General features: G+C 40.7%; 2 protein-coding genes across 2 annotated transcripts in view; both read left to right on the top strand.

Moving 5' to 3' along the window:
• Window positions 1–6,463, top strand: part of LOC126377752 (glycine receptor subunit alpha-2-like) — a 45,072-nt gene extending 38,609 nt beyond the window's left edge. Inside the window, exons 7-9 of the mRNA XM_050025562.1 lie at window positions 1,699–1,859; window positions 4,369–4,441; window positions 6,335–6,463. Of these exons, the coding sequence (XP_049881519.1) occupies window positions 1,699–1,859; window positions 4,369–4,441; window positions 6,335–6,463 (363 nt within the window). The remainder of the gene's footprint in view (window positions 1–1,698; window positions 1,860–4,368; window positions 4,442–6,334) is intronic.
• Window positions 1–12,435, top strand: part of LOC126377738 (facilitated trehalose transporter Tret1-like) — a 214,370-nt gene that overhangs the window by 137,026 nt on the left and 64,909 nt on the right. The gene's annotated exons all lie outside the window — the stretch shown is intronic.

Raw genomic sequence — 12,435 nt, 5'->3', positions numbered from 1 at the left:
CATAAGACGTAGACTACACTGTTAAAAACCTCTCGAACAAGGAGCGAGTATAATTTCCAAAACTACCTGAAGTCGTAGTTCCTCAAGAATACTACGTATAAAAAAGAAAGCACTAACCAAGTTTTAAATATATAAAAGGAGAAACTGACTGACATATTAACGCACAGCCTAAGCGGCTAAACGTAGGCACTTGAAATTTGGAAGGGACGTAGCTTAGGTACCGTAGAGGTGCACTAAGAAAGGAATTCCCGTTTCCACGGGAACGGGAATTAGCGGGAAAATCTTTTTGTATGAAAAATCTAAACCACTTAAGTTAGACATGCAGGTACCTTAGTTAACTTAAAGCTTAGTTGCAACAGGATATTGCAAAATGCCCACGGGAACGGGAGTTAGCGGGAAAAAATATTTGTATGAAAAAATCTTAACCGCGTAAGATACGAGTAGATGTTGTCAATCTAGCATGCATGCACACCTTAGTACTTAAATATAAAGTTTAGTTATGGCCTGTATTTTAAAAAATGGGAATTAGCGGGAAGAAATGTTGTATCAAAAAAATCTAAACTGCATAAATTAGATGCTTGAAATTTGATATGCACTCCCACACACACAAAGATCTCTCTTTTATAACACGCCACGCGGACGAAGTCGCGGGCAAAAGCTAGTCCTATATATAGCAATATTATAATCGCTGTGATTTGTCAAATCGTCTATATAAACAAATAAGGCCAGACATTGTGCAGGCCTCACTTGAGGTCAATATTGCTTTATTTATGGTAGTGTCCTCTTTATTAATAGAACTCGGATGTACAGACCTCATTTGTATAAAACGGAACAAATATATACTTACCCTTGAGGAGCTCGGTGGCGCAGCGGTTAACGCGCTCGGTCTGCGATTGTTGAAGTAAAGCAACTTTCGCAGAGGCCGGTCATAGGATGGGTGACCACAAAAAAAAAGTTTTCATCTCGAGCTCCTCCGTGCTTCGGAAGGCACGTTAAGCCGTTGGTCCTGGCTGCATTAGCAGTCGTTAATAACCATCAATACGCACTGGGCCCGCGTGATGGTTTAAGGCCCGATCTCCGTATCCATCCATAGGGAAGGCCCGTGCCCCAGCAGTGGGGACGTTAATGATATACTTAGAATCATCATCATCTCCCTAGCGTTATTGTATTATTTACGGATTCCGCTTACCCATGGTATAAGAAGACCAGGTATGCTCAATAAGACATTTAGGAGTCGCCGTCGCCGGACACGGCTTGGACGCGATGAATGAATGAATTACATATTATGTAACTAGCTGTAATACTACTACCACATCGCAATCTGTAACGCTGAGGGAAAGACGTGGCCAGAAAACCTCCCAGCACAGGGCCCTAGTCCTACTGTTTCATGTTTTCCTTTCTTTTCTTTTTTTTTAAATCCAGTTACATTACAAGCCGCCATTGCTAGCCCTTAATGTCTTAAGTCTTCTTCTTATCGTGTGGGTTGTGAGGTGGATTACCAGCCTCAACAACCCTGGTGTCAAGGTTATTATTGAACCGCCAAAGGCCCTTGATGTGACTCATGTAACGACTACATACTTAGATCAGTAAGTAGTTACCGTGCCTTCCGAAGCACGGATCATCTTACTTTTGGACAATCAGGTGATCAGCATGTTAAGAGAACAGTGAATACATTATAAAACCTCTTTTTTTTTTCAGTGGGTCTCATTCTGGATCAAGCCGGACGCGGCGCCTGCGCGGGTCACCCTCGGCGTGACGTCACTGCTGACTCTATCTACCCAGCACGCCAAGTCGCAGGCGCAGCTGCCGCCAGTGTCGTACTTGAAGGCTGTCGACGCGTTCATGTCTGTTTGTACTGTGTAAGTATCTTGAAAACATCATCTTTATAGACATGTTTTTTTTATTATAAAACGTAAATCTCGTAATAATTAAAATAACATACTGGGGAGATTTATAATTAACAAATTTGGCGATGAAAAAACAAAGAAAAAAAAAGAAAACAAAAAAAAAACAGAAAATACCTTAACTAAACATTGTAGCAGGGATCCCTGCTTAGTCAAACAGGCCCCCCCCTCGCCTCACCCGGCGCAAAGGTCCCCATAACACTCACCGCGTTGCCACGTTGAATGGCGATGAACAGCCTTTGCATCAGGTAGGCCCCGGAGCGAGCATCACATCCCCTCTCTCGTAACCGACGCCCAGTGAGAGCCGTCAGCGCTCCCTATTTGTCCGGCCAAGTAGTTAATGCCAATTGCGGCTACAATGACAATCTACAATAAGTCACGTCAAAAAAAATCACTCTCCATCGATTTTCTTATTGTCATTCGAGTCAAAACCGTATAAAAGTATGTCTTAGTTGTAAACTTTGCAGTTCAAATGCAGTGCGTCTGTAATACCTCTTAGCATCGGAATGTAGTTTTGTACCAATAACATAACAGCATCACGCCTGTATTCCTAAAGGGGAAGGCTGAGGTGTATAGTATACAAATGTTCAAGTGTTATGTTATACGGGGCGAGCCTATTGCTATTACAAAAAAATAAAGATTTTTTTTATTTTTTTTTATTATTACGTAAACAGCTTAATAGCCGGCTTAATAGCCCTCCGAAGCACGGTATCATCTTACTTTTTTGACTCAAGCCTTAAAAGTCCTTACCAAACAAAGGACAGTCTCAAAAAGTGATTTCGACAATGTCTTATTGCCATTCATAAACTGCCTATATACGTCCCACTGCTGGGCACAGGCCTCCCCTCAATCAACCGGAGGGGGTATGGAGCATACTCCACCACGCTGCTCCACTGCGGGTTGGTGGAGGTATTTTTTACGGCTAATAGCCGGGACCAACGGCTTAACGTGCCCTCCGAAACACGGAATCATCTTACTTTTTCGGACAATCAGGTGATTCAAGCCTGAAAAGTCCTTACCAAACAAAGGACAGTCTCACAAAGTGATTTCGACAATGTCCCCATCGGGAATCGAACCCGGACCTCCAGATCGTGAGCCTAACGCTCTAACAACTAGACCACGGAGGCTGTTAACCGGACGGGAGGGTTGTTAATGGCCTATTGCCATTAACCGGGCACAAATCTTGGAAACCACGTGATATCTAGAGGTATTATCTATGGTACAAGGCTTTTCGGCGGGAACCGGGAACGGGACAGTTGCTTTCTTCATTGAGTAATCTAAATAATTAATGCGAAGTGGTGTTTTGTGGTTAATGATCGCATTAAGTTAGTCGGAAGACATTCGCGAGTGTTATTATATTGGAGTATTCAATAAACAAAGTGTATCTGCCTATTTTCGCTTCGTGCCGGGAAGCCGCTTCATAACTCAAAAGTTTATGCGGACTTTTGAGTTAATTCGTTTGGGGTTCGGAGTAGGAGTCTACTCCGAGGGTGGGGGGCTTAGGTTTCATCATCATCACCTTTCATCATTTCATTAATCATCAAGAAAAAAAATACGTCAGACATGGCTGTATGGGCATAGTTCCCTTTGCCTTACCCTTCGGGGAAAACCAAAACAAAAAAAAATATCTATGGTACAAACATTGATTCAAAGTCAGTTTATAAAATATCAATGAGTCTGTGGTTTACACCTGTTTTCTAAGATGGCCACGCGAGTCTTCCTCCACTCGACTCCTCCTCAGCTGAGCATTTTCGTATTATAAGTTGACTTTTAGGTCGTCTTCTTGAAGACTTTACTCACTGGCTCACTGGAGTCGAGCATATCTATGAGCATATCCACGATCATATATCTGGTATGCGGCTCACTGGAGTCGAACATATGCTCATAGATATCTATGAACATATCTACGATCATATATGGAATGCGGGCTATGTTAGTGGGCTCTGTTTTCCGCATAGACCCTTTTTTTTGACGTGACTTATTGTAGATTTGTCGCAGATGGCATTAACTACTTGGCCGGATAAATGGGGAGCGCTGAAGGCTCTCACCCGGTACAACGTTTAAGACAACAGGCCTGAGGGTGCCCAGTTGGGCGCGAACCTCGGCTCAGGGCGTCGTCTGAGAGGAAAAATATTTGAAAGAATTAATCAACCCTAGTGGGTCGATAGCGATAAGCGCTGAATGAGGGAAATCGTCGACCACGCCGGCGGGGTCAGTATCGGCGACATAGACTCTAAGATGGCCCATTATGCGTGTTATGCGGGCTATATGTGACTGACAAAAAATCACGGAAATCGGCACTCAACCCTTTCAAAGACGGGGCGAAATTTTATTTAAGGGACTTTTCACAGTCAAGGTAGGAAGCTAAAAATTGGTACATTAGGAAAGGGGAACCGTGTTACCCCGAATTTAACGCGAGCGAAGCCGCGAGCAAAAGCTAGTGTAACAATTAATGATGTTTCAGGTTTGTGTTCATGGCCCTAATGGAGTACTGTCTGGTGAACATCGTGCTTGGTGACGGAGCTGGGAAGCCCAAGGTAGAGAGTCTCCATCCATCTACACCTAGACTTCGGCAGGTATTTCATCCTTATGTTGTGGATATACCACCAATCCGCACGAAACGTTTAATCTTCCTTTTTGATGCGAACAGCAAAGGTTTGGAACTGTCTGCCGTCGTCTGTCTTTCCAACTCGTTGTAAAATCTTGGAGTCTTCAAGGCTAGAATGAATGGCCATTTGCTAGGTTTGTTGTTATCCACCCTAGACCACATCGTCACTTACCATCAGGTGAGATTGTGGTCAAATGTGAGTCTATAAGTACCTATTATTTAAAAAAAACCTTTTTATAATTATGATATATATAGGGTATTAGTGACATCGTAACGAAATCTTTGAGGGATGATTCAGGCCATGATTCTGAGTTGATATCAAGTGGAATTTCCCGTCGCAAAAGTATGGAACGGAAAATAATTTAAAAAAGGTCTAAAATTTTCATGACTTCTCCGACAGGAAATTCCACTTGATATCGTCTCAGAATCATGGTCTGAATCATCCCCTTCAGTATTCGTTACAGTGTCACTAACACCCATACCTACTTGTATGGCTACTGTATGTACTTGTGTGGGGTGTAAGTGACATCGTAACGAATACTGAGAGGGATGATTCAGCTGATTATTCTGAGTTAATATCAAGTGGAATTTTCCATCGTAAAAGTATAGAATTGAAAATAATTTAAAAAAACTAAAAAATAACATGAATTTTGCGACGGAAAATTCCACTTGATATTAACTCAGAATCATGGTCTGAATCATCCCTCTGAGTATTCGTTACGATGTCACTAGCACCCTGTATATAGGGTATTAGTGACATCGTAACGAATACTGAGGGGGATGATTCAGACCACGATTCTGAGTTGATATCAAGTGGATTTTCAACCAGCGGGCTTAGCACCGTAAGCACGCGACTCTTTCTCGCCGCGACAGAGATCATCTGTTTCATTCTGTGCAGTACTGTGAGAGAGTGACGGGTGACGTATGTGGAGGCGAGAAAGAGTCGCGCGCTTGCGGTGCTAAGCCCGCAGATCCTCTGGATTCTTTAATCAACCAGAGGGTGTATGGAGCATACTCCACCACGCTGATCAACTGCGGGGTATTTGGGCTAGTCGTGCCTTCCGAGACACGTAATCATCTTTACTTTTTCAGAGAATCAGATGATTGCGTCTGCAATTTCCTAGCCAAACAAAGGACAGACTCACAAAGAACATCATCATCAATTTAAGAGCCACGCTCTTGTCGGTGTAGCATTCTCCATGCTACTTTTTAAGGAAAAATAGAGCAGTGGTTTCCCTCTTGCCTTCCGCCCCGCAGTAGGTACTCTGTCTGACGCGAGTAGAATGACGCCCAGAGTAGTCTATTTTAAAGCCGTACTAGGACTCGTGTCCTCCGCCTCTGAATAGTACTGACAGTTACTGCTGCCGTCTGTCAGGTTCCAGGTTACAGTCCCTGTGACTCGCCTCTTCCGTCATGCAAAAACATATATATTATCAGCCCATAAACGTCCCCACTGCTGAGGCACGGGCCTTCCCTATGGATGGATAGGGAGATCGGGCCTTAAACCATCACGCGGGCCCAGTGCGGATTGATGGTTATTAACGACTGCTAATGCAGCCGGGACCAACGGCTTAACGTGCCTGCCGAAGCACGGAGGAGCTCGAGATGAAAACTTTTTTTTTGTGGTCACCCATCCTATGACCGGCCTTTGCGAAAGTTGCTTAACTTCAACAATCGCAGACCGAGCGCGTTTACCGCTGCGCCACCGAGCTCCTTCGCATAAACATAAATGCTCCATACCCCCTCCGGTTGATTGAGGGGACGCCTGTGCCCAGGAGTGGGATGTATACAGGTAAATTATGTATGTGTTTGTATGTTCCAGGAAGCAGCAGAAGCCGCCAAAGCGCGCATGCGCGCCATCAACATCGACCGTTTCTCCCGGGTGTTCTTTCCGCTCTTGTTCTCCGTGCTCAACGCCACCTACTGGATACAGTTCGCTCAATACATCTGACTGGCTTTGGTTTATTTCGTTATTCCCTTCTTCTCTGTCATCTTTCTTTCAATTTAATCCATCCCATCATCCCCTTGAAATTTTCTTCTAGCGTTGTTATGCCGTTCTCACAAGGTCCGCTTATTTAACCTAAAATTTGACAGGTCCAGTTTTTTTCGGAAGCGACTGCCTGTCTAAATTTCCAACCACTAATGGTAACCAGCCTCACGTACCTCCGAAACGCATTTCTCGGCAATGTAAGATTCCTCACGATGTTTTCCTTCTCTGCTGAACTCGTGATAATCATTTATGATCCAATAAGTCGATAACAGAAAATTCATGATTTAAGGTCATGCTGGGATTCAAACCTGCTACCACGGCTTCTCTCTAACAATGAGTTTCTTTTTTAATAATAAAAGAGAAGGTAAAAAACCGGATCTGTCAGGTTTTTGTGTGATGCTCTGTCGCGGGGCCACCACCTCCAATTCTGATGAAGTCGATATAGATTACTGTACGTACCATGTACATAGTGTACGTGAAAAGATTTTATGTGTACGTGCTATAATTAGAAAGAAAACAACAAATTAAAGTGGCTTCGCTGGAGAGCATACTCCCCAGCGGAGCCACTCAGTTTGCGTACTTCGAGATGTTTTCTTCCTGTAAATTGAAGTATAGTTTTATGTACGTACTACGTACATAGTGTACGTGAAAAGATTTTATGTGTACGTGCTATAATTAGAAAGAAAACAACAAATTAAAGTGGCTTCGCTGGAGAGCATACTCCCCAGCGGAGCCACTCAGTTTGCATACTTCGAGATGTTTTCTTGCTGTAAATTGAAGTATAGTTTGATGTACGTACTACGTACATAGTGTACGTGAAAAGATTTTATGTGTACGTGCTATAATTAGAAAGAAAACAACAAATTAAAGTGGCTTCGCTGCAGAGCATACTCCCCAGCGGAGCCACTCAGTATGAGTACTTATACGTTATTTCTTTCCCTAATTTTAAATACAAATTGATGTACGGACGCTGCTTTGAGTGTACGTTAAGAAAGAATAGTAATAAACTCATGAATTTTGTTGTAATCTCGTCATTAAATAATTCATAAGTATATGACGGCATGAACAAAACGTGAAGCGCTGAAGATTTTAAGAAACAATCTCCTTGCGAGAACTTTTTATCTATGCACAAACTACTAAGAGAACCTAGTTCAGACGAACGTCTCTCATACAAAACAAAGAGCCTCAGAATTTAGAGTATGACACTTGATTTGACATATAAAATTATATTGCCACACGCAAAAATAATTGTGGGGTTGCCATGATAATGATATGACACGGCGTGGCAGTAGTGATAGCTTTAAATTATTTAGATTACTTTAAATTTTGATGACAAGGTTTATAAAAAAAAGACTGCAGTTTACTTGTATAACATTTTATTTTTTAATTTTGTTTTATATTTTATGGTTTTTTTTTCTGAAATAAAGCTTTATTATTATTATTTTAAATATGCTTTTTTGCATTAATGGCAAACTTTCCTCTAAACTCTCTAATCTAGAGACATCTGTACCCTTTAATATTTTGTTTATAATAACACTGTTAATCTTGAGAGACCTTTAATAAAAATGTCTTTGTGCAATCCGCATGGCAAATACAATTTGTTCCCAGTAGTCCTAAGCCTTCGCAAATTGTCATCACACAAACACTGTAACTTCTGCACTTCTAGAGTTCTTCCTAGCTCACTTTTAGGAAACTGGTGACTTCTGTGCTGGCGTCTTTTCGTCTTTTCGCTTACTTATCTTACACTCATACTGTATGGATATCACAGTTTTCTAGTTGAGAGGCTAAGTACGGAATTTATTCAACGCAAACTTCACTCGATCACTTACAATTACAAAACTACTTACAATGAAACAATGATTGATTTTGGATTTTGTATGGTTAGGACGCCGGGCGGGCAGCGCTTGCCCTTGTGTCTATGTTTATATCCTAACCTAAGATTGTCCCAAGATGGCGGAGGATCGCAGAGGGGTGAAATGAAGTAGGAGAGGGGTGAAGTAGCTGTCATTTTCTAAACTCGGTACGTTTGCGCTATGGTACAATTTTTTTGTATGAACATTTCCGGCCGTGTATCTATGACAGATTTGACATAAATTGTCAGTGCCGTACCGATCCGTCACAGTAACCACAGTTAGTGATGGGCAAATATGAATTATAAATAAATGATCATTCAAATAACCGGATATTCAAATTCGATTGTAGGGAAAAGCTATTTGAATTATTAAATCATATAATATTTTTTGAACTGGATTTACAAAAAACTTTGTCAGACATTGACAGACATCAGACATCGTATTTTTTTTGGTTGAATTGTTGCCATCAGACAAGTTTTTTGTTTCCGGTCAAGTAGTTAATGCCATCTGCGGCATTTTTTTTGTATTAGGAGCAGTAGTAAAGTTTGTTGGGAACAAATCAGAAGGATTAGGTCATTATGTAACTCAGCACTGCCGCCGCCGTAATGCAAAGTGGGAATGTTATGACGACATGACCCTCAAAGTTTCTTGCGGCAAGCAAGACATTGTCATTCCGTCCCATTTAATAATATATGTTTACTCGTTATTTTTTATATAAGTAATTGTTAATTTTAAAAATAAACATAAAATAATGTTTTTTATTAGCTTGAGTAACAATGATTTTATTACTTACTGATGACAATATTTATGTTACAGTCTCTCATAACCGATCACAGATGCCCTTATTCAAAACCAGTGTTAAATATTTTTTTGCAGTCAAAAGTGAAAAGTAACATAATACAAGCTTATCCAGGAAATGCGTATATACTCTAGTTTTATTTAAGATTGTAATGATTCCTAGAAATATCCTTCTTTTATTAATATAATTCTGTACGTATGCGACGACACCCAAATAGCATACCGAATATTCGATTTTGGTACCGGATATCAAATACCAACCGAATATTCGGCGCATCACTATTTAAACAAGAATATAGGATCCAGAGTTATAACGAAGATTATAACGAAATCATGAGACTATTTACTATTATTTCTAAACGTACACTCAAAGCAGCGTCCGTACATCAATTTGTATTTAAAATTAGAGAGAGAAATCATCTAGAAGTACTCATACTGAGTGGCTCCGCTGAGGAGTATGCTCTGCAGCGAAGCCACTTTAATTTGTTGTTTTCTTTCTAATTATAGCACGTACACATAAAATCTTTTCACGTACACTATGTACGTAGTACGTACATCAAACTATACTTCAATTTACAGGAAGAAAACATCTCGAAGTATGCAAACTGAGTGGCTCCGCTGGGGAGTATGCTCTCCAGCGAAGCCACTTTAATTTGTTGTTTTCTTTCTAATTATAGCACGTACACATAAAATCTTTTCACGTACACTATGTACATGGTACGTACAGTAATCTATATCGTCTTCATCAGAATTGGAGGTGGTGGCCCCGCGACAGAGCATCACACAGGTTTTTAGGTTAAAGCGGACCCCGTAACAACGGTTTTACGCTAGGGATATGATGATGACAAATAGGTTTCCGTTTGACCACAATCTCACCTTATGGTAAGTTACGATGTGGCCTAAGATGGTACACACTTACCTAGTAAATGCCTATTCACTTTATGTTAATTCTTATCAAGTTACGTTTGAAGAATCATAGCATAGAATAAGGAATAATACTACATATAGAACGGCAACTCTCCGCTCCCCACCCGCGGCTGAGCTAGGTTTACCTCACCCCTCGGTCTTACTTTAGTCTTCAATCGTATGGCGTCAGACGTCACACACACAGATGCGCGTGTACGATAACGTCAATATGTAGTGTCTGTGTTAAACGAGGTGTTTTGTATGAAGTGTCCGGGGTTTGACCGTTGATACCTACCTTTTCTGAAGAAAATAAACTATGTATTTTCAATTTATCTTTAAGAGCTTAGCTAGGGTTATCTTAGTATAGTTTATGGAGACGCAACCCGTATAATAGTAGCAATTATAATAACAATTAATACGAATTTACGATGAAAAGAAATAACTATTTAAGAAAAGGTGGCGCGTACGAAATAATAATTGTAATATTTGTAATTAGGTAGGTATGTTTTACTATAACAATGGTGTCGATTCGAGCAACCACAATTTTTTTTTGTGCGTATTGTAAGTGAAAGATGGCACATGTATAAGAGCAGCCTAAAATGAGGGATTTTTCAGGCTCATCATCAGCCGTACGACGCCTACTGCTGGGCATAGGCCTCCCCCAAGGATCTCAACATCGGCACATTAAGGGTGGTATTAAGAAACGAATCTCAACTGAGACTGCCCTCAAGATCATGCTCAAGTCTCTGTTTTTATATGAGAACTGTCACATTGACACGATCTTGAGGGCAGTCTCAAAGCTGAGATTAGCTTATTAATACTTACCACCCTTAGAGGCACGCTCTTGTCGGTGTAGCACTCTCCATTGTTATCTATGAAAGACTTCTTTTTTGACGTGACTTAGGTACCTATTGTAGATTTGCCGCAGATGGTACCTATTAACTACTTGGCCGGACAAATGGGGAGCGCATTGTACAAAGTTTAAAACAACAGCCTAGGGGTATCAAGTTGGGTAATATTATAGGTACTTAGATTGTAAAACATATAACATAGTTCAAAAAAACTATTAGATTTTAGTACTTAATGAAAATAAAATGTTATGGTGTAAGTATTATCTATTGACGCCAAGCGCGATGAATTGAAAGCCCGACCGCCTACGGCGATCAATTATGCATATTTAAATGGTGTACTCACATGCCCACTATGTGCGAGGATCTTTTCCAATAAGATTGGCTATATAAGCCACATGCGAGCACATGAACGTCGGAGTTCAAGCAGTCGCCGTAGTCGAAATCGGCTGGATCACATCATTATCATTATCTATAAAAAGACAATTCACTGTGGTCCTGTGTGTCACCAGCTTGCTTCTCAAACGAGGGGCCTCCGGTTCGAACCTCGGTATCTGAAATGCAGTTTTCACTAACACAGTTGGCTCGACCATTATAGACGGCGATACGGCTCACATCAAGTTGGTCTAACAGAAAGCTCGGTGAGGTGTGGGGACTTAGTTCATCTTGCGATGGATGTACCTCTGACTACCCTATTCGGAAATATAGTCATGAACTTATGCAGGGTGTTAGTGACATCGTAACGAATACTTAGGGGGATAATTCAACATAATAATATGATTCCGAGTTAATATCAAGTTGCATTTACAGACTTTTTCATTAAGTACTTCAGAATCATGGTCTGAATCATCCCCCTGAGTATTCGTTACGGTGTCACTAACGTCCTGTACGTTGTTAATTAATGTCAAGTGGGAGTCTCTAGGTGTTTTTTTTTAAATTGCCTATTTTCAATTCTACCCTTTTCCAACGGAAAAGTCCACTTCATAGTAACTCAAAATAATGGTCTAAATCATCCCCCTCAGTATCCGTTACGGTGTCACTAACACCCATATGTGTATGGGGTGTATGGTCACGAGTACTGATATGTATAACACTTTAGAACCATGTCACATTAACTTTTTTGACGAATTAAACCGTAAGTCTCATTAAATGACAAATATGATAGCGCGACAGAGTTCTAAAGTGGGTACATGATATTGCTCATTTTTTTTTTTACTTACAATACAATACAAATACACTTTATTGCACCAAAATAAAAATAAATAATTACAAAAAGTCTCTTAACTAAGTACATGGCAAATGGCGGCCTTATCGCTTAAAGCGATTTCTTCCAGACAACCATAAGGTGAGGAAAAAGGTAAAAAAAAAAAAAAAATTGAAAGATTGCGGTTTGGTTGATTGTGATTGACTTATTGTAGATTTGCTGCAGATGGCATTAACTACTTGGCCGGAGTTGCTCATGATATGGCTCATGACTGTACAAGTGACATCGTAACGAATACTGAGATTCCGACCATGTTTCTGAGTT

This window comes from Pectinophora gossypiella, chromosome 24 (genome assembly GCF_024362695.1).
Source record: "Pectinophora gossypiella chromosome 24, ilPecGoss1.1, whole genome shotgun sequence".
Taxonomy (NCBI): domain Eukaryota; kingdom Metazoa; phylum Arthropoda; class Insecta; order Lepidoptera; family Gelechiidae; genus Pectinophora; species Pectinophora gossypiella.
Note: the sequence above shows the minus strand (reverse complement) of the source record. Positions and strands in the feature narration are given on the sequence as shown.